The sequence below is a fragment of the Dermacentor andersoni genome, chromosome 10, assembly GCF_023375885.2.
Source record: "Dermacentor andersoni chromosome 10, qqDerAnde1_hic_scaffold, whole genome shotgun sequence".
In the NCBI taxonomy this organism is placed as follows: Eukaryota; Metazoa; Arthropoda; class Arachnida; order Ixodida; family Ixodidae; genus Dermacentor; species Dermacentor andersoni.
Genome location: NC_092823.1, coordinates 31,027,285 through 31,054,336, shown reverse-complemented (window position 1 = coordinate 31,054,336; position 27,052 = coordinate 31,027,285). Strand labels below are relative to the sequence as shown.

Here is a 27,052-nt window from a genome sequence, read left to right as displayed (position 1 = left end):
CTTTTCTTCACAAAAATATGCGCTTTGGGTATTACTTAAAAACCCCTTTTCATTTATTTTCAATTGGCTTTAAACCTGGTATGCATTTCTGCAGGGACAGGTTTTTCCCCAACATTTATTTTTGCTTTGCTTTCGGGAATGACGGGGAAGTAGTCGGCCGGGGCGGTACATCCGCCACATAACACGATAGCGCCAGGGCAAGCTCAGCGCAAGAAACAAGGAGGGAACTTCAGTCCTCGATATTTTTCTTGTTTGAAGGGGCTGACGTACACGCGAGGACGGGTTCCAGAATTTGATTTTTGTATTGCGTTTTATTAGAGTGCGTGACCGGACTAGGGCGTCAAAAGCGTTGCCACATGCAGTTCACCGTATACGGCTGAGTAGAGACCAAAAGAAATAAAGTTTACTGGGGCGGTACACCCGCCACATGATAATTCGATGGCGCCAGGGCAACCTGAGCGCAACAAACAAGGCGGAAACTTCAGTCCTGGATAATTTTCTTGTTTGAAGGGGCAGAAATAAACGCGAGGACGGGTTCCAAAATGATTTTTTGATGGCATTTTATTAGAGTACATGGGCGGACGAAGGTGTGAAGCGCGCTGCTCCATACCGTGCAGCGTATATGGCTCACTAGAGGCCAAGAGAAATAAAGTTTACTGGGGTGGTACACCCGCCACATAACTCGATAGCGCCAGGGCAAGCTCAGCGCAATAACAAGGTGGAAAATTCAGTCCCTGATATTTTTCTTGTTTGAAGGGGCAGAGGTAAACGCGAGGACGCGTTCCAAAAAGGATTTTGTATGGCGTTTTATTAGAGTGCGTGACCGGACTAAGGAGTCAAAAGCGCTGCCACGTGCAGTTCACCGTATATGGCTCACTAGAGGCCAACAGAAATAAAGTCTACTGGGGCGGTACACCCGCCGCATGATAACACGATAGCGCCAGGGCAAGCTCCGCGCAATAACAAGGCGGAAAATTCAGTCCTGGATATTTTCTTGGTTGAAGGGGCAGAGGCAAACGCGAGGACGCGTTCCGAAAGGGATTTTTTGATGGCATTGCATTAGAGTGCGTGGGCGGACAAAGGTGTGAAGTGCGCTGCAGCGTCCCGTTCAGCGTATATGGCTCACTAGAGGCCAAGATAAATAAAGTTTACTGGGGCGGTACACCCGCCACATAACTCGATAGCGCCAGGGCAAGCTCAGCGCAATAACAAGGTGGAAAATTCAGTCCTGGATATTTTCTTGTTTGAAGGGGCAGAGATAAACGCGAGGACGCGTTCCAAAAAGGATTTTTGTATGGCGTTTTATTAGATACGTGACCGGACTAAGGCGTCAAAAGCGCTGCCATGTCCAGTTCACCGTATATGGCTCAATAAAAGCCAACAGAAAAAGTTGACCACGCTGACCTTCGCTGTTACCATCTCAACAGGGTGTCGAACGTCTTTCATTCGTGTGGGCGGGCGGCGTGCCTGCCGTCGCATCCGCGCTGCGCGCCTACCCGACGAACATTTCAAGGAATCCGTTGACAAGAGTAAACAGGCGCATGAATGCCTACAAAACCAGCACATTATTACACACCTGTATGGGCTGGCTTAAGCCAATACCTCCGGCAGCCGACAATTGCCTGCCTGATTATTCTGTGCGCATCCAAGGGGCCGGGGCTTCGTACGCGTCGCGGTGCCGCGGGGCTCTGCGGTGGCTTCGCGGTGCTGTGTCGGTCGGGTACCTGTTCGGACGTATTGCACAAGGTCTGACCATACTAGATCGTCAATCAGCCCACACTTAGCACATATCTCAGGAAATGTTTCGAACTCTTATCGGTGTGTCACCTAGATAATCCCTTACTTCTTTCCATTATTCTTTACTTTCCTTTCTTCATCCTATCGTAAACAACTGTCGGACGCCACGGAGTCTTCACTTCCCGCTTTTCAGGATGTGGATGGGAGGGGCAGTTGCTGTTTCCAGACAGACACAATCGGTGCAGTTTACTGTAGGTGGCTAATTCGACGTCTACCACGACTCGACTACTTAGTACTTACTATTCTTCTTAAAAAAAAAAAAAACCATCCACGGCAACTAAGTTGTACATCCACGTGTACCCTACTCCCCAGCTGGTCCATGCGTGGATGGGAGGGGCAGTTACCTACAATAACGAACAGTCATAACTCAGTGGCCCATTCAGCACGCAACCTTGTCACTCTCCTATTGGGAACAAACATTTATATCCCACTTCAATTTTACACGGTTTTGAGTTGCCTCACTAATTAATCTTTGATCGCCAATGTACATTCTACTGGTCCATCCATATTGGACCAGTAGAGTCACTACTGATTCAATTTTCAAGTTTTCCAGTATTCCTCAGCAAAGGCATCCAGTCTTTCCTGCTCTCGGAAATCCCAGGCTGACCCAGGCCATACACACATCGGGCACCTGGTCTCTGTCACCTCGTCATCGAGTCACCTTTTACATTACCTGAATAAACGCTCTATGCGGGGTTTCTGTCCTCGCCGAAGGAACATTGGGACACCTGCAGTTACCGTGCCCACTATTTCTTTTTCCAATTGGCTTTTACCTCCAATTTGTCCATTGGGTTACCACCCCTCAGTTTTTATATTTAATTGGCTTTAAACCCGTTATTGCTTTCAGTAGGTACGGGTTTCCCCACTTTTCTTTAGTTGGTTTTTCTTTTGAGGAAAAGACGAAATCCGGGGCGGTACACCCGCCACATGATAACACGATAGCGCCAGGGCAAGGTCAAGCCAACAAACACGGGGGAAACTTCAGTGCTGAATGTTTTTCTTGTTTGAAGTGGCTGAGGTAAACGCGCGGACGGGTTCCAAAAATGATTTTTGTATTGCGTTTTATTAAAGTGCGTGAGCGGACTAAGGCACCAAAAGCGCTGCCACGTCCAGTTCACCGTATATGGCTCACTAGAGGCCAACAGAAATAAAGTTTACTGGGGCGGTACACCCGCGACATGTGGCACCCCCTCGTCTTGAGCTATTTGAGAGAGCGCCGCTGCCCCAGCAACCTCCTCGGCCTTTTGCAAACGTTTCTCTGCGACCGTTCGGTACACTTTGACTGTCGCTCGGGCTTCGTGAGCACGGCGGCTACCTTGGGAAGCCCACAGGGATCGCCCCTCTCCCCCTTGTTGTGGAACGTGGTCGTTGACGGCCTGCTGCGGCTGGACATGCCAGAAGGCGTCCGAGTCCAGGCGTATGCAGATGACACCATCGTGTTGATCCCCGGACGCAACCGCCTCGACACCATGGCGAAAGCCGCCGCCGCCCTGACCACTATAAAGGCGTAGACAATTTCCACCAAAGTCCGCCTTAACCACGATAAAACTGAATGTGTTTTATTTTCATTTGGTAAAGGCGGGATGGAGAAAAGCAAACCCACATTAGAGATCGATAACAGCAAGAAAGGCCTGTCGTTCAAGAATTCTATCAAGATACTCGGCATCGTGATAGACAGAAGATTATCGTTCTTCGACCACGCCGAGTATTTGCAGCGAAAGGCCGAAACACTTGCGCTGAAATCCATCACGTTCATTCGATTGCACGCGACCCTCGATCCTAAGGTCAGACGGCAGCTGTACCGCCAGGTTCTACTGCCGGCCGTGGCATACGCTTCACCCGTGTGGTGGAGCGCGAAACCCGACTGCAGGCTCCGGGCGCGGCTCAATACGGTGCAGCGGACGCTGCTACTGACGCTTACAGGCGCCTATCGCACCACGCGCACGGAGGCGCTACAGGTGCTTCTCGACCAGCCGCCACTTGATTTAGAACTTGACCGCCTCAACGCGGAATTTGACCTGTTTCAAAGGCGGCGCACGGTCACTTACGGCGGCCATACTTATACACCAGCAGATCTGTTGTATCCGCACGAGTGCTGGCGAGACCACCCGTCGGAGGCGCGGGGCTTCCACTTCGTGCGCCTACACGAGAGCGAGGCGCCCGGGGCTTCCACTCGCCCGGGCACGCACGTTTTCACGGACGAGTCCTTCACCACTACATCGGCCGGGGCTGCGGTCGTGGTTTTGACACCACGTGACAAAATACTCAACGTGCTGCGGTACCGCCTGAGCGTGGCGTCGAGTGCGTACTGCGCCGAGGCGCTTGCCTTTGAGGAGGCGCTACGTTACGTCACGCTACGTTACGCTACGCTACGTTACGAACCGCTCATTCGCTTGACGAAGCGGCTCATGTTTTGCGGAACGCCTCCTTAACTGTCCTGGTGCACTTGATTGGTTCCGCAGCTGTGCGGCCGCTGTCGGGGCGCGCCACAGATGTTGACGGCCGCGCATTCGCTTGTCGAAGCCGTTCGGACAGTGGTTTCATTGCGACTCCGATTGGCTCCGCCGCGAAGCGGCTGGCGGTGGGGGTGCGCCGCGCGCGCTAGCGCCCAGGGGATTGCTCGCCCGTGCCCCTTGCACATGGGAAACACCTCCAACGCCCTCCCTGGTCATGTATTGGTTCCTGCTGCGCCGCTGCTAGCGATGTGGCGTACTGAGCGCGACTGAGAGAGCGCGATCACGGGGATCTTCCCGATCTGTTGGGCGCTCGACGCCCTAATAGGCGCGTTCCGCTCGTTGCGATTAGAGGCGCAAAAGGCGCGACGTGTGGCCGAGCGTGGCGGTGGACGACGCGAGCGCTTAGAGGTAGGTAAATACGGTCAGCCTGTCCCGGAGGCGCCGGTCGTGCGGCGAGTGCGGCGTCCAGGGCCGCCGCTACGTGGAGGCGGCTGCCGAAGCGGATCGTTGACGGCATCGCGTTATGTGTCGTAATCGTTGAGGAAATGGGCGGTGTTTTCGCACGTCTTCCCGCAGGGACACATCTTGTCGCGTTGCAGGCCGAACCGCGCGAAGTAAAACGGAAATCTTCCGTGCCCCGTCAACAACGTGGCCAATTCTCGCGATGGCGGAAAGAACCGTGGAATCCTGTGCGTCGTCGGGACCCACCGGTACAGTTCAGTGTCGGTGTGGGCCGTTGACCATCCAGTATTCCATTGCGCCGTCATCGCTGCGTGGAATGAGGCACGGACGGCACGGAAGGAAACCTGCGTGCGTCTGGTGACACCTCGAGTCGCCGCCGCGCTCGCCGCCATATCCGCCAACTCATTTCCAAATATGCCTCTGTGAGCAGGGACGTGATGCAGGAGGAACGGGGCGCGCTTCTCCAGGTGACAAAGAAGCTTCTTAATGTCATTGATTCTGGTGTCCTTGGTTGTAGGCCGTGCAATGGGCGTGAGTAACGAGAGGCTATCAGTGTATATATAATAGGGCGGCGTGTGAGCGTGCGAGAAAACGTAACGTAGCGCCTCCTCAAAGGCAAGCACCTCGGCGAAATACGCACTCCACGCCACGCTCAGGCGGTACCGCGGCACGGCGAGTATTTTGTCACGTGGTGTCAAAACCACGACCGCAGCCCCGGCCGATCTAGTGGTGAAGGACCCGTCCGTGAAAACGTGCGTTCCTGGGCGAGTGGAAGCCCCGGGCGCCTCGCTCTCGTGTAGGCGCACGAAGTGGAAGCCCCGCGCCTCCGACGGGTGGTCACGCCAGCACTCGCGCGGATACAACACATCTGCTGGTGTATAAGTATGGCCGCCGTAAGTGACCGTGCGCCGCCTTTGAAACAGGTCAAATTCCGCGTTGAGGCGGTCAAGTTCTAAATCAAGTGGCGGCTGGTCGAGAAGCACCTGTAGCGCCTCCGTGCGCCTGGTGCGATAGGCGAATGTAAGCGTCAGTAGCAGCGTCCGCTGCACCGTATTGAGCCGCGCCCGGAGCCTGCAGTCGGGTTTCGCGCTCCACCACACGGGTGAAGCGTATGCCACGGCCGGCAGTAGAACCTGGCGGTACAGCTGCCGTCGGACCTTAGGATCGAGGGTCGCGTGCAGTCGAATGAACGTGATGGACTTCAGCGCAAGTGTTTCGGCCTTTCGCTGCAAATACTCGGCGTGGTCGAAGAACGATAATCTTCTGTCTATCACGACGCCGAGTATCTTGATAGAATTCTTGAACGACAGGCCTTTCTTGCTGTTATCGATCTCTATTGAGGGTTTGCTTTTCTCCATCCCGCCTTTACCAAATGAAAATAAAACACATTCAGTTTTATCGTGGTTAAGACGGACTTTGGTGGAAATTGTCCACGCCTTTATAGTGGTCAGGGCGGCGGCGGCTTTCGCCATGGTGTCGAGGCGGTTGCGTCCGGGGATCAACACGATGGTGTCATCTGCATACGCCTGGACTCAGACGCCTTCTGGCATGTCCAGCCGCAGCAGGCCGTCAACGACCACGTTCCACAACAAGGGGGAGAGGGGCGATCCCTGTGGGCTTCCCAAGGTAGCCGCCGTGCTCACGACGCCCGAGAAACAGTCAAAGTGCACCGAACGGTCGCAGAGAAACGTTTGCAAAAGGCCGAGGAAGTTGCTGGGGCAGCGGCGCTCCCTGAAATAGCTCAAGACGAGGGGGTGCCACACGCTGTCGAAGGCTCCCTGAAAGTCGAGGGAGACCATCGTAACCGGCGTTCCCCTCGCCCTGTGCTCGCCGATGAATTGGCACAGGGATTGGAGCGCCATGACTGCACTTCTTCCGTGCGTGAATCCAAACTAATGCGGGTGGATGTGATGCCCCGTGAGCAGAAAGTGGTAGAGGCGCCCGTACATCAGCCGCTCCAGCACCTTCCCAAGAATGGATGTCATACAAATTGGCCGGTATGCTTGCGGCGTGTCGGGTGGTTTGCCGGGTTTGACTATGAATATCCCTCTGCCCTTCCTCCACGTCCTGGGGAAGTAGCCGAGGGCAGGCGCCGCGTTGAAGATGTTGAGTACAAAACGGCGGTGGGATGTACAGAGCGCGACCACCGCGTCCGCCGTCAGATCGTCCGGGCCCGGCGCCGATCCGAGGACCAATTTCTCCAATGTTGCTTCGAGCTCGCCCGCAGTGAAACTACCGTCCTGCACTTGCGACGCGTAGGGCCGCGCGTTCTGGGCGCGAATCGCCCTGTGCACCGGCAGGTCCGTGGCGTCGTCGTCCTTAGCAATCAACGTGCTTAACAGAAGTTCCGCGGATTGCAGAACACTCTGTGGCCGCCCTCCGGTCGCTTCAGCGGCGGCAAAAACGCCTGCCCGTGAGCTCTTCCAAACGCCGTCCGGAAAGGTGCAGAAAAAAGCGACTTGCGGCTACAGTCGGCGCATCGCTCGCCCGCGTCCTGCTCTTTCGCGCGTTCGACTCGGCGGCGGAATTTCGCCAGCGCCTCGCTGTACAGCTGACGATGGAGCGGTCGAAGGGCGTCGTCCCGGCAACGTTGGAATCGGCGCCGGAGGGCCCGCGTTCGACGCTTCTCGAGCTGCAGCTCCGGGGTCCACCGACTCTTGCCCGGTTTTTGCGGGACGACCGGCCGAAGATGTTTGGTGCGAGTTCGGTCGATGATTATGTACATTTTCTCCAACAGTGCGTCGAGCGCCCGCGGCGAACGGATGTCTGCGCCGGCCGCCCGCCGGAACCAAGGAATGTCGCGCAACTCCGCAACAAAGTTCAGGCGGCCGCACTTCGTGAGGCGTTTGCAGCGCGCAGTGCCACTGTGCAGCGCCAGGTCGATGGCCCGGTGCTCCGAAAACGTTTCGTCCGGCGACACGCACCACCTGTAGCCTCGTCGGAGGAGCGCGGGAGTCGCGAGCGTCACATCGATCCAGCTGTCGGTGTAGAGGGTTGAGTAGGTGGGTGGGGACGCCGCGTCATTCAGAACGACCAATCCGTGCGCCGCCGCAAACTAAATCAGACGAGAGCCACGATTATCATTGGCCCTCGGTCCCCACATGGCGTGCTTCGCATTAAAATCGCCCATGACCAGGACCTCAGGTGTCTTCCCTCCGTCGAGACACTCCGAGATCTCGTCTAACGTGGGCTCAATGGAGACGTGCGGCGGCGCATACGCGGCCACCAGCATCCACTTGCGGTCCCTTGTGGAGCACCTCACCGCAACCACTCGCCTTGACACGTACACAGGGAACACGTCGAAATCGGGCCGACGGACGAAGATGGCGCTCAGGGGTTCCTCCTCTTCCCCGAAATACGAAAATTCCGGTGGTAGCTGCGGCCTCACCCTCTTCGTACATGGCGGATCCTTGATCGCCGCGATCGATGGGTATCCCGACCTCGTCCATCCGTCGCGTCGCGGCCGTCAGTGCTCGCCTGGCGTGGTCGAGATTTAGGTGCATAATGTTGGTTTCCGTCGGCATCCGCTCTCCAACGGTCGATCGGGCGCTCCCGTGACGCTCGCCAATTGTCGGACGCGTCCCCATCCCCACACCCCCCGGCCCCGCGGCGCTCCCTCTACTTCGGGTCGCCGTAGTAGGTGCGTGCCCTGAGCCGCTCCACCTTTTCTAGGAGCACCGGACACTCGGGGAAACCGGTGGGGTGATTCTTTTCGCTGTGGCCCGCCATATCGCAGTCGGAACAACGCACCTCGGTGTCTCCCATCTTGACCTTACAAGTCACGGCCAAGTGCGGGCCGCCGCACTTCATGCAGCGCGCCCTTGACGGGTCCGCCTTATGGGGGCACGTCATGCGCCCGTGCCCATAAGACGCGCAAAAGGTGCACGTGGGCACGTGCAAGTCTTCTCGTGCGCGAACCGAAGTCCACCCCACCGTGAGCTTGGGACGCGATAAGATCTTCTGGAATCCTTCCGGGTCTACCTCCGCTACGTATGATCGCGAGCCCGCCCTCTCCCCGAAGGTGACGCGGACCTTACACTTGTCGAGGTCGAGGTCGAGACCGCTATTACGTTCGTTGAGCGTTCGCAAGAACTCATCGGGGCCGATGTCGGGGTCTACCCCTGTAAACTTGATGCAGGGGTTGCGCTGTTGGGCGACGCGCATTATGATAGCCGCGCGCGTGACTGAGTTCGCAGCTATCGCCTGCTCTAAGTTGCGTAGCGATTTAATGTTATCCGTAAATACGGTCAGCCCGTACCTGGTATGGTGTAGTGTCACGTCCGTGATGTCTTTGGCGAGCGGGTCCACGTTGGTCTTCAGCAGCCGGAGGACGTCTCGCGCCGGCGTCGCGGTCGCCCCCACCGGCGTGAGGAAGGCGACGTGTTTGTGTGGGGCGCGGGGCCTCCCCGCCCCGGTGCCCACCGTCGCGGCAACACCGGGTCCGCCGTCAGCCGCGCCAGCAGATGGCGCGAGGCCCGCCCTCAGCGCGGCCGCGTAGTTCATGCGGCCCGCGGGCGCGCCCACCGGGCCGCCGGCGCCCGAGGGCGCGGCGACCGCGCGCGCAGGCGCGGCGGCACCACGACCGGCGGGCCCCAGGCCACTCCGCACCACCGCAGGATCGCCCAGGCCGGCCTCGATGACGGCCAGTCGTCGCTGGAGCTCGGCGGCCTCGCGACGCGCCTCGATGATGATGTGTTGTGTTTAGTGGCGCAAGGGCCAGGTTTGGCCAAAGAGCGCCATGACAAGTGTTAATGTTGACGATGTATTATGGAAGATGTGACTTGGCTGTAAAGTGGCCTAAAAATAGTCGCTGTAAAGTGCGTAAAATCTACCTGCTATAAAATTATGGCGATGATTAATGACGAATACTGTGACCATTAAAATCCATCGTAGGAAAATGATGCAAAATAAAAAAATATATAGGATGGTAAAATCACTTGGAGCACTGCTGCCTCGTCAGAGCCCTTGAAGCACAAAGGCCTAGAGGCATGTGCTACACTTAAGAGCTATCGCAGCGGCATCCTCTGAAGAGAGGACCTGCTACGAACATGTGGGGTTAAAAACATGCAAGACAACATCTCTCAGAAAACTTAGGACTGCGTTGGCGTCGAATAAAGGTTCTGGGCCGAGTAGCATTACGGGATGTAGGGGGATGTGCTGCCAGTATGCTAGGGAGAAATGTTTCCTTCTTTCAGATTCGGCTGCCCGACACTCCAGGAGGACGTGGAGGACGGTCAGCCTCTCCCCGCATCTACCGCAGGTTGGAGGATCATTTTGAGTGCGTAAAAAGTTATGTGTGCCAAATGTGTGTCCTATTCTGAGGCGACAGAATAGGACATCTGTTCGCCGTGATTTTGTTACGGAGGGCCAAGACCCTAATTGTGGCTTTATCACGTGCAGTTTGTTATTTACTTCTGCGTCCCACTTACGTTGCCAGTGATTTCGCAGTTTCCTTCTTAAAAAAGGCTTCAGGTCTGTGACAGGGACCGAAGCAGCAGGATTAACTGCATGCAATGAAATCGATGTGGCCATCTGGTCTGCTAGAACGTTACCCTCGATGCCCCTATGTCCAGGCACCCAGCATATAATGACATGCTGGTTAGACATATACGCTCTACAGAGAATAGAATAGAGCTCAGTAATTACGGGGTTTCTGTGTTTACAGTGTGACTTCAAGGCTTTCACGACGCTTAGGGAGTCTGTAAATAAAATTGTTTTTTGAATATTTGATTTTCTGATATGTTTCACAGCCGATAATAGTGCATGGGCCTCAGCCGTAAATATACTTGTTTCAGGGTGCAGTACACCGGATTCCGAGAAGGATGGACCAATGGCTGCGTAGGAGACCCCGGCATGCGACTTAGAAGCGTCTGTGTAAAATTCTGTGCACGAGTACTTGTACTGGAGCTCCAAGAAATGCATTTGGATATGTGTCTCTGGGGCATGTTTAGTGACCTCTACAAAGGATGTGTCACACTCTATCAGCTGCCACTCCCAGGGCGGTACTAGCTTTGCTGGAGGCATTAGGCGTTGTTCCAGAACTGGGACATCCATTTCCGTGCTAAGTTCTCTTGCACGCAGTGACAATGGAAGTCTCATAGAGGGTCGGTTATGAAAAAGTGTTTCACACGTCAAGTCGTTAACGGTTGTGAAACACGGATGTCCTTTATAAGAGCGAACCTTGAGAAAATATGTTAAGCTGATGTTTGTTCTCTGAAGATGGAGTGGCCACTCATCTGACTCTACATATAGGCTTTCAACAGGGCCTGTCCTAAATGCGCCAGTGTCCAGACGGATACCCAGATGGTGAACGGGGTCTAACATCTTAAGCGCACTCGGTGCGGCAGAGTGATACACTACGGCACCATAATCTAACCGTGATCGAACTAGGCTCTTGTAAAGATTCAACAGGCACCTCCTGTCGCTACCCCATGTAGTGTGGGATAGAACTTTAAGTAAGTTCATCGTTTTTAGACATTTTTCATTAAGATGTTTTATGTAAGGAATGAAAGTGAGCCTGGAGTCAAGAATAACACCAAGGAATTTGTGTTCTTTGTTGAGAGGAATTTGTTGTCCGCCCAGTTCTACAGAAGGATCTGGGACCAGGCCTCTCTTTCTTGTATAGAGAACACAAGAACTTTTGTGGGGGTTGACCTTAAATCCGTTTTCGTCTGCCCATTTGGACACTTTGTTTAAGCCCTGCTGTACCTGTCTTTCGCATACTGTGAGGTTGCAGGATTTGAAGCCTATTTGTATATCGTCTACGTATACGGAGTAGAAAATGGCAGGCGGTAGCGAAGCACGTAGTGTGTTCATCTTAACGATAAAGAGAGTGCAGCTGAGCACGCCTCCCTGGGGTACACCAGTTTCCTTGGTAAAGGGACGTGACAGTGCATTGCCGACTTTTACACGGAAGGTACGATTGGACAAATAGCATTCAATTATTTTCAACATATTTCCACAGATGCCCATTCCCGACAAATCTCGCAAGATACCGTAGCGCCATGTTGTATCATATGCCTTCTCCATATCGAGGAATATGGAGAGGAAATACTGTTTGTGTACAAAGGCATCGCGAATATATCCTTCAATGCGCACAAGATGATCTGTTGTTGACCGCCCTTGTCTGAAGCCACACTAATAGGGATCGAGTATATGGTTGAATTCAAGGAAATGTATGAGTCTGTGATTAATCATTTTTTCGAAGAGCTTACACAGACAATTCGTAAGAGCTATCGGACGATAACTTGCTGCCAAGGAGGGATCTTTTCCCTGCTTCAGGACAGGAACCACAATCGCCTCTTTCCATGCAGATGGGAGGTATCCCGCAGCCCACAGAGTGTTGAAAAGTGTAAGTAGTGTAAATTGAGTGTGAGTATGTAAGTTTTTGATCATGTCATACATGACTCTGTCAGGTCCCGGTGCAGTGCTTTTGCATGTGTTCAAGGCAGCTCTCAACTCGGCAATACTGAAAGGCTGGTCATACGGTTCATTTTGCCTGGATTTTCGTAAGATTGGCTTACGTTCTTCTATTTCTTTAAGTTTTAAAAAGGATTGGGAATAGTTGATTGAGCTCGACACGCGCTCAAAGTGCTCCCCAAGTGAGTTCGCCTGATCTTGTAGGGTATCGCCTTGTGTGTTTACCAAGGGGAGTGAATATGCTTGTCGCCAAGAACAACATAGGGTTCTGGCAATTCATCTATAAAGGACTGAAATTCATGTTTCCTTAGTTTATAATGTGGGGGTATGTAGACTGAGCAAACAGTGATAAGTTTGTTTAGCAGAATAACTCGAACCGCCACTGCTTCAAGAGGCGTTTGTAGCTGTAAATGCTGACACGCAATGCTTTTATGGATGAAAATGGCAACACCGCCCGATGATGCGACACCATCATCGCGATCTTTACGAAAGGTTATATACTGTCAGAGAAAGTTGGTGTGTTTTGATTTTAAGTGTGTTTCCTGTAAACACAGCACTTTTGGATTGTGTTGGTGGATGACTTCATGTATATCATCAAGGTTTCTCAAAAGACCTCTGACATTCCATTGTATGATTTGTGTATCCATATTTAATGTAAATTAGTGCTGTGTGTACGGAAACGGAAGTGATGCCTTAGATTACAGAGCCCTTTCGAGGCCCTGTAATAGGGGTTTTGTTCTTTCTAGAGCGTTCGAGCGAGTGTCGGCGCTCCTTAGGCGTTTGGTGCGCCTTGAGGACAGGTGTGTCCATTGCCTCGTGTGAGACGCCGGACAAGCGCTCTTGCGAGCGAGAAGTTTTTAGAGGGAGTCCCGCCTTGGAGGGCAAGACCCCGGCGCCCACCAGCCCGGAGGTCGATGGGGCTCCCAGAGGGATTTGGCTGCGCTGGCCGTTGCCAGCGCTGGAAGGGGCCTCGGAGGCTGGGGCAGCCTCGGCTGCGCCCACCTTCGGGGTCGTTGATCCCTCATTCTGGGTTGACGGAGCAGCACTAGCTGCATCCGCCAGGGGGGCGGATGGCGTCACTGCCGGCTCACTGGGTGTGGGACGGACAGCCGCCGGAGACCGTTGTGGCGCTGCCCCCTGACGCGCCACTTCGGCAAAGGTGTTCTTTGGCAGGAAAGATACCCGCCTGCGTGCCTCTTTGAAACTTATGTTTTCTTTTACTTTAATCGTAGCTATTTCCTTCTCTTTCTTCCAAGATGGGCACGACCGCGAGTATGCAGCGTGCTCGCCTTCACAGTTTACGCAGCGGAGAGAGTTTTCACAAGATTCATAAGTGTGCTCATTAGCACTGCATTTAGCGCAGGTTTGGCGGCCTCGGCAGCTCTGTGAGCTGTGACCGAAACGCTGACATTGGAAGCAACGCAGGGGATTAGGGATATATGGCCGTACACGGAGCTTGATATACCCGGCCTCGATGGACTCGGGCAGGACACTTGTGCCAAAAGTAAGTATCAAATGTTTGGTCTGTATTTCCTTGTTGTTACGCCTCATCTTAATTTGCTTAACGTTGATGACGTTCTGCTCACTGAAGCCCTCCAAGAGCTCAGCCTCAGTCAGCTCCAAGAGATCATCATCGGAGACTACGCCACGGGTGGTATTCATAGTACGATGCGGGGTTACTGTCACTTTGGCATCGCCAAATGATACTAGGTTGGGTAGGTTTTCATATTGTTTCAGGTTGCGGAGCTCGAAGAGGAGATCACCGCTTGCCATTCTGGATACTTTGTAACCTGTACCAAGAACTTGGGTCAGGGACTTGGACACGAGAAATGGTGAGATTGTCCGTACGGGTTTGTTTGGTGTTTCGGAGTGGACTACGTGGAAGCGAGGAAAAGTTTCTTTTTGACGGGAGAAAAATTCTAAAACATCATCGGTGCGCCCCCTCTTCAGGGAGCGATCAGGTAGTGGAGGGAAGGAGCTAGCCATAAAGATAATTGAGATTTCGGCAGTAACGCCAGCCACCCACCATGGAGTCCTACAAGGGGACGCTGCAGGACCTGTGAAACACGGCCTACAAACGCCAGCTGTACTTTACCACTATAACCAAATATGAAATAACCTAGGTTGGCTATTCACACAAGGTTAACCCTAGCTGCCTGGAAAATTGGAAGTAAGCGGAAGCTAGGAGAAGACAGGAAAGATGAAAAGTAAGAGAAAGACGAAGATTGGAGAGAGAGAGAGACAGGAAAAGGCAACTACCGATTTCCCCCGGGTGGGTCAGTCCGGGGGTGCCGTCTATGTGAAGCAGAGGCCAAAGGGGTGTGTTGCCTCAGCCGGGGGGCCTTAAAGGTCCAAACACCCAGCATCGGCTCAACCCCCAGGATCCCCTTTTCCCCAGACACGGCTAAGCCGCGCACGGCTACACGCGGGAGGGTCCAACCCTCGTGTGCTCGGGTACGTGGTGTCGCAACACACCAAACGCCTGCTGACGCAGACGCCCCTGCGGGGGCGCCTCGATGAGCTGGCCCCGCAACGCGAGGGCCGCGCCGCGCTCCGTGGCCGCCTCCGTGCGCATTTCGGCGCATACGCCGGCCATTTCAAAAAGCCGCGTCATGAAGAAGGAGCGCGCCTCGACGGAGACGCGGTTGGCCGGCTGGTTGCTGTACGCTAGGGCCTCGCTGACAATCTCCTGCAGCCGCCCCTGCGTCTTGGTCCCGGGGCCGCCAGGAAGCGCCGCCGCCACTGCCGTGCCCTCCGAAACGGAGGAGAGGGCTTCCTCCTCCTCGTCACCGCCAGCCGCTGGCCGGCTCTCTGCCTCTGCAATTGGGAGCTGATCGACTAGCTCGCAAAATCGCGCAAGAGCCGCGTCGCCGTCCTCCGAAAATTCGGAGCCCCGCGAGCGGGGCGACTCCCCGGCGGCCGGGGGCCGCGGGGGCGAGCGGGACGGCGACGCGTTCTTCGTCTTGCGCGTACTCGGCATGGCCGGGGCTCAGAGGGTATGAGCCCACGCCATCTTGGGCCCGATACCCGGCGGCAAGAAAATCACGATTAATTACAAAAGAAACCCCTTTTAGTCCGAGTTTCCGCAACGCATGTTGTCCCTACAAGTTTAAAAACAACCCCAGCTAAAATTTGGAAGTGCCAAATGCGAAATACCTTGTTTTTGGAGAAAAAAGCAAGAGCCCGATGTAGCCGGCAAGCCGAGCACTTCCACGAGCGCGCGTGCAAGTGCGCCTGCACCTTTTTCACTTAGTTATGCTCAACCGCGTGTTTATTTTGCTGAGCCTCATGGATGCGGGACTATGAACACTCGTAAGGCAGAGGCTGTTACCACTGCCATTAGCAGGTGTAAACGGCCTTCAGATTGTTCGAGCACCCGGAGGCTATCGACTGTAGCGTCATGTTCGCATTAGGTTAATCCACAAAGCTGGCATTGGTATACGTGGCGCCTTCCGGGTGGGTCGTGTGACAGTCCCAACTTATAGCAGATCTGCTTGACCGAGACACACAGTGGAAGCCGCCGGCCCAGTCCGAGGACCCGAGGCGCCGACAACGTACCAATGTGACGCGTGGCTTCCAGACCTTGTGTCGGTGTGTGCGGTGCCTACCGGGTGGATCGCATAAATGGCCCACCGTACAGCAGATCTTAGCGACCGAGCAGCACGGTGGATGCCGATGGCCGAGGGAGAGGACCCAAGGCACCGACCATGGTCACCTGTGACGCGAGGCTTTCATGCCTTTGCCGCCTTCGTAGAACGCTTTCCATCCTTTGTTTTTCTTCTTTTCATCTTGCCTGACTGTTTTCGTGCATAGACTGATATTTTACCTCTTTTCTTTTCCTTTTATTTTTATTTTTCATTTTCCCGGGAATGGGGACTTTTCACTTCTCGCTTACGGCATGTCCATGCCAGCCCTCGTCTCTGACTCTTTACTCATCTTCATTAAGAAGCACGACGCGAGGGCTTCTGAGCTCGCTGAGACGCCTCAGGACACAAACGCGTTACCTATCCGCACACTTTTATTTTTTCAATTGGCTTTCTTCACAAAATATGCGCTTTGGGTATTAATTGACAACCCCTTTTCATTAATTTTCAATTGGCTTTGAACCTGGTATGCATCTTTGCAGGTACAGGTTTTCCCCACCATTTATTTTTGCTTTGATTTCGGGAAGGACGGGGAAGTAGTCGGCCGGGGCGGTACACCCGCGACATGATCACTGGATAGCACCAGGGCAAGCTCAGCGCAACAAAGATGGCGGAAACTTTAGCCCTGGGTATTTTTCTTGTATGAAGGGGCAGAGGTAAACGCGAGGACGCGTTCCAAGAAGGATTTTTGTATGGCGTTTCATTATATACGTGACCGGACTAAGGCGTGAAAAGCGCTGCCACGTCCAGTTCACCATATATGGCTCAATAAAGGCCAACAGAAAAAGTTTACTGTGGCGGTACACCCGCCACATGATAACACGATAGCGCCAGGGCAAGGTCAGGCCAACAAACACGGAGGAAACTTCAGTGCTGAATATTTTTCTTGTTTGAAGTGGCTGAGGTAAACGCGCGGACGGGTTCCAAAAATGATTTTTGTATTGCGTTTTATTAGAGTGCGCGACCGGACTAGGGCGTCAAAAGCGCTGCCACGTGCAGTTCACCGTATACGGCTAAGTAGAGACCAAAAGAAATAAAGTTTACTGGGGCGGTACACCCGTTACATGATAATTCAATAGCGCCAGTGCAAGCTCAGGCCAACAAACACGGGTGAAACTTCAGTGCTGAATATTTTTATTGTTTGAAGTGGCTGAGGTAAACACGCGGACTGGTTCCAAAAATGATTTTTGTATTGCGTTTTATTAGAGTGCGTGACCGGACTAAGGCATCAAAAGCGCTGCCACGTCCATTTCACCGTATATGGCTCACTAGAGGCCAACAGAAATAAAGTTTACTGGAACCCCATAGTAGGCAGCCCTGCTGCAGGCCCACGCTGTACAGCGACGCATCTACGGTCAGGACGCAAGGGGCACCCGGCTGCCCCTGGCGCCCCCAAAGCTTTACTTTGCTTTTACTGTTCGCACCGGGAGGCGCCCCCGAAGACTCCTGAGATGTGGCCGGACGAGTCGCAGCTAGTAGGTGTGACGCCGGAAGTACAGCGATCGTGTGCACCGACGCCGAGGGCGTCCCTGACGGCCGACGCCTTTGCCTCGCGTGCACCGACTGCGAGGGGACGTACCTGGCCGTTGGGGCGTTCACCCCGAGTCGTGTGAGCCGCCGGGAAACACCCCCGAAGTCCGCGGCGGCCCCCGCCGACCGGCGGAACAGGTCTACCCTTAGGTGCGGCGTCGCGTCGCATGGACGTGAAACAACGACGCCGGGGCAGTTCCTGGCACTCGGCAGCGGAAGCGCCGGGCCGCCGTGAGACGCGCGCCCTCTCGGGTGCGTCGACGGCGTGTCCGGCAGCGTCCGGAACTGTCGCTGACCACGTCGTTGTGTGACCCGACCCCTCTTTCATTTCACCTGTCCTTTTCCTTTCCTGTCTTTTCATTTTTCTTTTGCCTTTACTGTTCACTCCGGGAGACGCCCCCGAAAACTCCTGAGATGTGGCCGGACGAGTGGCAGAGGACTCGCGAACGTCGACGCCGGGGGCGTCCCTGACGCTCGACGCCAGGCCCCGTACGTGCGCGACGCCAGGACGCGTCCCCTGGGACCTGCGGCGGCTCTGCCGAGGGGCGGACCCGAACCGTCGCTTCCGCGTGGCGAAGGCGTCGTCCGGAAGGCCCCGGTCTGCGAGGGGACGTACCCGGCCGTTGGGGCGTTCACCCCGAGTCGTGCGTGATGCCGGGGAAACACCCCCGAAGTCCGCGGCGGCCCCCGTCGACCGGCGGACCGGATCCACCTGTAGGTGCGGCGAAGCGCCGCATGGACGAGGGACAACGGCGCCGGGGGTGTTCCTGGCACCCGGCATCGAAAGTGGCGGGCCGTCGGGTCACGCGCGCCCTCTCGGGGGCCGCGAAGGCGTGCCCGACCGCGGCCGGAGCCAATCAACGGACTTTCTGTATATAGACTGTATTTGCATTCATCCTTTTAGCTTTATTTTCTTTTACTTTCTTTTACCTTCATTTTGCTCTTTTACCTCATTTATGGCATGCCCATGCCACCACGACTCCGCCTCATCAATCACGTCTATTCAATGCCCGGCGCGGGGGCTTCTGCCCTCGCTGAGACACCTTGGGACACGTATGCGTTACCGTTAGCCCACAATTTTATATTTCCAATTGGCTTTTCTCCACAAAAATATGCGCTTTGGGTAATATTTCACAACCCCTATTCATTTATTTTTAACTGGCTTTAAACCTGGCATGCTTTTGCAGGGACAGGTTCTCCCCACCCTTTATTTTTGCCTTTGATTTCAGGAATAAACGGGGAAGTAGTCGGCCGGGGCGGTACACACGCTACATGATAACTCGATAGCGCCAGGGCAAGCTCAGCGCAACAAAGATGGCGGAAACTTTAGCCCTGGGTATTTTTCTTGTTTGAAGGGGCAGAGGTAAACGTGAGGACGAGTTCCAAAAACGATTTTTGTATGGCGTCTTATTAGAGTGTGTGACCGTACGAAAGTGTCAAGAGCGCTGTCGCGTCCAGTTCACTGTAAATGGCTCACCAGACGCCAACAGAAAAAAAGTTTACTGGGGCGGTACACACGCCACATGATAACTCGATAGCGCCAGGGCAAGCTCAGCGCAATAACAAGGCGGAAAATTCAGTCCTAGATATTTTTCTTCTTTGAAGGGGCAGAGGTAAACGCGAGGACGCGTTCCAGAAAGGATTCTTGTAAGGCGTTTTTAGAGTGCGTGACTGAAGTAAGGCGTCAAAAGCGCTGCCACGTGCAGTTCACCGTATATGGCTCACTAGAGGCCAACAGAAATAAAGTTTACTGGGGCCGATGGCCCAGTATACATTTGCCAGCGCTCACCTTACCGACTGGTGGGAAAACCACCGACACACTGCAGTCAGCAGCTCTGCTTCTCCAAGCTCATAGTCCAGCGGACGACACGATTCACGACAATGCTCTACATACGGCCATGCGTCTAGTAGCCAGCAGACCAGCGGTGTGCCGCACGGAAGACAGGGCATTTACCCATACCTAAATAGAAATTGCGATCGCGCAGGGCAGGGAGGGTGCCGCTCCGGGTCGCGACGGTATCACTCTTACAATGATCAAGTCTTTTTCAGTTTCATCCAGATTTTTTCTTGTTTCTTTTTAATTCGGCTTTAAACTTGGGTCACTTCCCTCAAACTTGGAAAAGGGGCAGGATTATATTTCTTCCGAAACCAGGTCGTCCCCCCGACCAGACGTTCTCCTATAGACCTATAGTCATGAACTCCCTATTCGGCAAAATTCTAGAACGACTCCTTAATTCTCGAATTTATTACTTCCTCTATTCACGCGGCCTTATACATCTTAATCAATTCGGCTTAACGCATGGGAGGATTGCCGTCTTTGCCCTATAAGAAGATACCGGCTTTGATCGTGGCTTTCGACTTCAAGGGCGCCTTCGATTCCGTGTACCACCGGCTGGTGCTTTACTTTATGCAAAGACACGGCTATCCACCTAACCTGTTCAATCTGCTAAAGAGTTTTTTTGCGTGACAGACTAGTAGTCTATCGATCGCGTTCGGGCGAGGTCTCAGCGGCGCACACTCTCGGCAGACCTCAGGGTTCTCCGTTGAGCCCGCTTTTGTGGAACATAGTAGTGCGTAGCCTCGTAGAGCTCCCAGTTCCACAAGGAGTAGTAATACAGGCGTACGCGGACGACGTAGTCATCACCATTCCGTGCAAGAACCGTGCGGTCATCGAGCGACTGGCAGAGGCGGTTTTGACCTCGGTAAATGACTGGGCGCGGGAGACAGGCGTTAAGATCAACACGGCGAAGTCGTTCTTCATTGGCTTCCCTCATGGATGCAGCTCAATGAAGGCGAGTACTCTCCGAGTGGTCGTGGGTGATGACCGGTTGCAAAAGAAAGAAAAGCTGAAAATTATCGGGGTGGTATTCGATTCAAGATTAGGTTTCAATGAACCTGTTCATTATATTCGAGAAAAATTGGAACTTATGGTTCCCAAAATTACGGCATATTTACAAATGCATCATTCTGTAAATCCTCTTGCGATCAGAGCATTGTACAAACAAGTAGTGCTTCCGGTCATCACATACGCGGCAACGGTCTGGTGGCCAGAATTTCCCGACAGCTTATTAAAGGCAAGAATAATATCATTACACAGTTCTATTAATCTCTCTGAGAGGGGCTTACCGCACGACGCGTACGGCGGTCTTACAGGTGCTCTTGCGAGCGGCACCGCTCCCTTTAGAGTTGGAGCGGCTTCGAGCCGAGTTTCATCTATTCATGCTTCGACGGCCCACCTGCTACGGTACCGAATATTACACTCCCTCAACAGTCGACTACCCATACTATCAATGGCTCGATCACCCAGCCGAAAGATACAGGTGCTCCTTTGAAAGACTGAGCAACGCAGAGGTAGCAACGAAATCGACAGAGCAGGCACTACGCATATATACAGAGAGCTCTTATTCCGAAACCTCTGCAGGAGCGGCCTATGTAGCAATGGGCCCTCGCAACAGAATCTTGAAAATGGGTAAATTTGAAGACGAAAGGGCTGGCGGTGCGTACTGTGCGGAGGCCATAGCGTTTCTCGAGGCGCCCAATTACGTGGCAGTGTCGCGAACCAACACGCCAGTTAAAATTTATTCCGACTGCCTCTCTCTGTTGTCGGCGATCGCGGCACTACGGTCGGTGGATGCTCGTGTAGTAAATATTAAGTGTTATGCAACCTATCAACTCAAACAGGCATAAAATTATACCAGGTACGAGGCCACTCGCGCGTCTAGAAAATGAATTGGCTGACGAGGCGGCAGCGAGTGCTGCGCGATACGGCTTGTCGCGCAGCGTTTGCATCTCAGTTCGCTCCATCAGAACAAAATTCTACAAACAGATGGACAGAGAATGGCAGCGCGAATGGGCCACTGAGAACTCCAGTACAGCAACCTACTTGTGGATCCCGACAATAAAATCCATCCCAGCCTTTTTCCCACCTCACAAATCAATAGTTCACATCATTACTAGACACGGGAGATTTCCGTACTACTTAAACAGATTCAATCTTGCACCACATAACATGTGCCTCTGTGGGCTGGTCTGTCATTCGTTTGAACATTACTTGACTGAATGTCATCTCACAGCGGCACTCGCGTCGCAGCTTACGGGCGCGCCGGGGGGCCGTCTTGACAGTGCCGCGTACCCACACATTTTGGGGCCCAAACAAAATCGTGCCATCCTCATCAGAATGGCCCACATTATGTACGAGGCGTTGCCAGATTACCCACGGGGCGCCCCGCGTGTGGATGCATCGTAGGACGCGCGGTCTGCGCCGCGTTCTAATAACCGATATCAATTTCAGTCTTCATTTTCCTTACCTTCTCAAATAAAACAGGGAATACGTCTTAGTTACATGCGCAGCTCGGCAGGAGCATTTCGTTCCACGGGAACTAAAATTCCACGTCCCGGACGGGCAATTCTGGAATCGCATTGAGTGCTCCGGTCTTGATCACGCGTTGTAATACAAGGCCAGACGTGCACACCCGGTGTCGTGGCTGACACTGAAATCCAGCGTCTGGGACGGCCGTCGGCAATTGCTCCGGCAAAGGGATGGGTCAGCCTCACACTGCTGCCAAATTCACAAAGAAATAAGTGAACATCCCTACCGGTCAGCTGGAGGTCGTGGCGGACCCTTTACTCCAGCGGCTTGGAGGGGTATGCGAGCGTCTACGAACGGCTCAGACGTTAGTGGCAATTCAAGTATGCAACACACCCGTTTTTCGCACGGCACAGATGACCTCATCAAAGATCACACACAGATGTGACTGATGAGGATACCGAATGCGCTCAGATGCATTCAAGGCTGACGAGTCGCATGTTTCAGCAGGCGGTCGTTTCAGGTCTCGAGTGACATCCATCAACGAAGTATCTGGAAAATGCCCGCCCACGCTGCGTAGGAGCAGACGTTTCTTGTTTTTCCCTGCGACCATATTGACGCGTGTACTTATCTTTATCCGGCGACCACGTTTCGCAGCCTAACAAATGTAATCGCACAGCGCGGGACGCGCCTGCATGTATCCGAAGTTTCTGGAAAGTTATCGATACTTCTACCCGGCTATCTGTTGTCGCCGAACGTTGTGTTATCTGATTTCATCGTGTGACGCGAATGGTGCAGAACTTTGTGGAAGGTTCGCGGGTCCGAACGATTAGTCTGGAACATTCGACGACTGCTGTATAAAAGCCGACGCGCTTGAATCGCTGATCAGATTTCCGACGATCGCCGACCCTGTTCGCTGCTATCGTTGTGCTATAAGTGTAGCCTGTTTTTGTGGGCACAGGTTCGCCCAATTAAAGTTAGTTTTTTGCCTTTCACAGTATCGCTACTGTGTTCTTAACGTCACCACAACGTGACATCATTATCATTGTGAGGCTTCTTTTGGCCTCTGCTGTTTTCTTTTCGATTGAGCGTCGAGCTCAAGCTTCAAAATTTAAGGTCGGTTGCGTGGGGCGGGTGGCGCGGGTGGCGTCGCGTCCGCATTGCGCGCTTGCCCCGGTGGGTAGCTGGAAAATAAATTATTATACGCTTTGAGCGGGCTAGCCTGGGTTGTTGCACTCAGCAGACGATACCTGGGGGGCTGACTACTCTGTACGAAGTCCGGGGAGACGGCGCTTCGGGCGTGCGACTGTGCGGCGAAAATCCGCAGTGGCTCCGTTGGCCACTTATTAAATCGTGGAAGTACACAATGATTAGCACACAAGGAAATGATCAGCATTGGATCAGTCTACAGCACACAGTAAGGACAGCTACTAGCAGTCAAATATTCTGGTTCAATCATTAGTGTCTCACCCAACAAACCCTTGTTTTTTATACTAATCATTTGTTTTCTTTTTCTTATCATACCGAAAAAAAAAAACAAGTCTATTCGCCTAGGGTTCTGTCATCCTGTTAGTCGGTGAGTGGATGGGAGGAGCAGCCATCGGTGATAACAAGAGACATAACCCGGTTTCCCATTCGGAGGAAGTACATTGATAGCGACATAGATTGCCTAGTTGAATAGAGTTAAACCCATCCACAAATATTTCCTTACGCTAATAAATAGTTTTCTCTTTCTTTTTCTTTTCAAACCTTCAATACAACAGTTCATTCGCCTAGAGTCCTGCCTTCCCGCTTGTAAGCGTGTGGATGGGAGGTGCAGCTGGTGACAGCATGACAGACACAACCTAGTGGCCCGCTCGCAGGGAGTGGATTGACAGCTATAAATCTTCGCTAGAGTAATAAAGTCTTAACCCACACACCATCAGTTGTTCAGAAAACTAATTTGTTTTTGTTTTTTCATAACTTAAAACATCAGTCTATTTTCCCAGAGCCCTGCCTTCCCGATTGCAGGCGTGTGGATGGGAGGGGCAGCGCTCGGTGACAAAAGGACACACAACCCAATGGCCCATTTAGCACAAAAAGTTTGTTAATATGATCACATTGGAAAATAAACAATTGAATTCATTATTTGATTTAATGCTAATATGACTTGTATAAGTAATGACCAATAGTTTGGTTGCACAGGCGCATTCTACTGGTCATTACCACCGCATGAACCATTCTTTTTCAAAGTTTTTCAGTTTCCTTTCCCTGCACATGCATTCAACCATTTATGCTCACGGAATTCACATGGCAATCCAGGCCATCAACCCATCGGGCACCTGTTCCATGATCTCTCTACATCTTCGTCAAACTCTTCATATTATATCAATAAACGCTTTAGGCGAGGCCTGTCTGTCCTCGCGGAGGGAGTCTTGGGACCCCAGAAGTTGCCGTGCCCACCATTTATTTTTCCAATTGGCTTTTATCTTAAATTGCACACTTTGGGTTTTCGCCCCTCATTTTTCATTTTTCATTGGCTTTAAACCCGTTAGTGCTTTTAGTAGGTACGGGTTTCCCGACCTTTCTTTAGTTTGTTTTTATATTTTCGGGGAAAAGACGAAATCCGGGGTGGTACATCCGCCACATGATAAATCGATAGCGCCAGGGCAAGCTCAGCGCAGCAAACAAGGCGGAAACTTCAGTCCTGGATATTTTTCTTGTTTGAAGGGGCAGAAATAAACGCGAGGACGGGTTCCAAAAGGATTTTTTGATGGCATTTTATTAGAGTGCGTGGGCGGACAAAGGTGTGGAGAGCGCTGCATCATCCAGTTCAGCGCATATGGCTCACTTGAGGCCAACAGAAATAAAGTTTACTGGGGCGGTACACCCGCCACATGATAATTAAATACCGCCAGTGCAAGCTCAGCCCAACAAACAAGGCGGAACCTTCAGTCCTGGATATTTTTCTTGTTCATATGTTCCAGTGTGATAAAACGGGTAACTAAAAATTGGCAATTTTAAATATAAAAAGAAAAAGACCAGGGCTACAGATCAAAGTCAACAGAGAGTCAATCTAGACATAGAGAGATATAAGTCCGGTCCAATTGAGGAGCGGGGTCGAATCCGAGGGGCTGCCTATCGGGGTGCGACGTGCTTGTGGGAGATTGTTCATGACGCACTAATCACATCACTGACAGCCAGCTTCTTAAACAACCGGAGGTAGGAACGTGAGCATAGTCGTCGCATGACAGCGTCATTGCAGGGATCCCAGGAGCCAAGAGCGCCGATGACAATTGCGTCAACAGTCACGCGTTGATAGCGCTGTGCGAGATGTACCCGCACAGGTTCGTACTTGGCAATCTTAGTGGCACGGGCAGCGGCGAAGGCCTCGAGGCGGTTGTCAAAAGGACAGCAAACATCAAGGATGATGGCTTCCTCGCCGCGTACCAGGACGACATCTGGGCGTAGGTTAGTGTTGCCAACCGTACGATTCTCGGACGCGATTGCGAACCGGTTACGGCTAGCAGTGCGTAGCCGGGCGACGATGTTATGCCGGGCCGTGTACATGGCGCTACGCGCCATGCAATCACAAAGCACGTGGGGCAGAGACTCCTTTGCATAGCCGCATACCCTGCAGCGTTGGTCTCGTCCAGTAAGCCATGGGCTGGCTCCATTAAGAGGTAGCAGATTGAGTCTTGCTTCGTGGATAAACCGCCAGTCAGCAAACCGGGTGAAGGACCCGGTATGCATGAAATGCGAACTGGCGGGATCCGCGGCCTTGCACTGCATTACGTTTCCCTGGTTTGGTTTGTTGTGGCGGGCGTTGTCCCTGGCCGTTGATTGAATGGCGCGCAGCGTCCGGATAACCTTCCTGCGGTGGGAGGAGGTAAGAGTTTTGTCGCTGCAGGTTATCCGAACGCCCTCAGGGTCCAACTGCCACAGGACATCCAGGCGGCGAGATGCCGTACGTGCCTCCGTCCATGCCGATCGAAGCTGCGAAGCCGGCACGCGGAAGTCGCCCCCCGTGGACCCGTCGAGGTATTCTTCTACGTCCCTTTGTTCCGCCGGCCGGCGAAGACGTTGAGAAACAACTTCGAACAGGCCCTGCGACGCCATATCGCGAACCTCGAGATCGGCAGACGTAAGGAGCTTGAAGGCATTGTCCACCCGGCAGAGGTTACTGAGCTCGGCAGCGAGTGGGATTGCTGCAGCTCCAGACCGGGGACTTCCGTACAGGTACTCGTTGGAGGCGTTGGGTGGGAGGTACAGCGTCCGCTAAAATAAGGGACGGAGAGCGTCATCCAGCCGCTGCCTATCCTCTTTGCCTAGAGTGCCGCACCTCATCGTGAAGTTGAGGCCGGGGTAGACAAAGGACCGGAGGGCATCAAGGCGCTGCCAGGGGGCCAGCATGGATGAAAGAAGTGCTGTGCCTCGCTGGATGGCATGGTCGATGATGTTTTTATCGTCTGCCAGCACCCGGAAGCCTACAGATCGACCCAGGAACTTCTGGGAGTCGTAGTCTGCCATGGCAGGGATGTCAGCACCCGCGACCTGGAAGATGGAAGGCCTCGTCCCAACCGGGGTCGCTCCGCTGAGATGGAGAGAACGGCATTTGTTAGGGTTGAGGGCCAGGCCGATCTCGGAGGCGAGGGCTTCTATTTGGTCAATGCGGGCTTGTAACATCCCAGGACAGGTCGCCAGGGGGGTTAAATCATCAGCGTATGCGAGCATGTTATGCTGACGTCCCCCCCCCCCCCCCCCTGTATAGCTCGGATGATGGGATGCACAACGATGTTAAAGAGGAGCCCACTCAATGGACATCATTGGCGGATCCCGGCCAAGATGGGAATAGGTGCCGAGATACCGTCAGCCGGAAGGATTCTTGTACTGTTGGCATTGTACAAGTCGGCCACGAGTTCGATGAAGTGATCACCTGCGCCGGTACCTCGAAGGGCATCCAACAACGCCTGATGGGGCACGGACCAGTAGGCGTTGGAGAAGTCCAGGAAGGCGACACAGATGTCTTCGTGGCCGCCGCGGGCTTTGTCCAGACGATCCTGGAGGACAAAGCCTTTATTTTCTTTTACTTTAATTTTGCCCTCCTTTTCACCTCATTTATGGCATGCCCATGCCACCACGACTCCGCCTCATCACTCCCGTTTATTAAATGCCCGGCGCGGGGGCTTCTGCCCTCGCTGAGACACTTTGGAACACATACGCGTTACCGTTAGCCCACAATTTTATTTTTCCAATTGGCTTTTCTCCACAAAAACATGCGCTTTGGGTAATAATTCAAAACCCCTTTTCATTTAATTTTAAATTTGCTTTAAACCTGGTATGCTTTTGCAGGGACAGGTTCTCCCCACCCTTTATTTTTACCTTTGCTTTCAGGAATAAGCGGGGAAGTAGTCGGCCGGGGCGGTGCACCCGCCACATGATAATTGAATACCGCCAGT

The 27,052-nt window shown here is 53.3% G+C and overlaps 1 protein-coding gene across 1 annotated transcript; it reads right to left on the bottom strand.

Moving 5' to 3' along the window:
• Positions 1 to 4,774: 4,774 nt before the first annotated feature.
• LOC126519192 (uncharacterized) lies at positions 4,775 to 6,073 on the bottom strand. The gene has a single exon (XM_050168810.1). It carries the CDS (start codon positions 6,071 to 6,073, stop codon positions 4,775 to 4,777), a length of 1,299 nt encoding a protein of 432 aa, XP_050024767.1.
• Between the last annotated feature and the right edge of the window lie 20,979 nt (positions 6,074 to 27,052).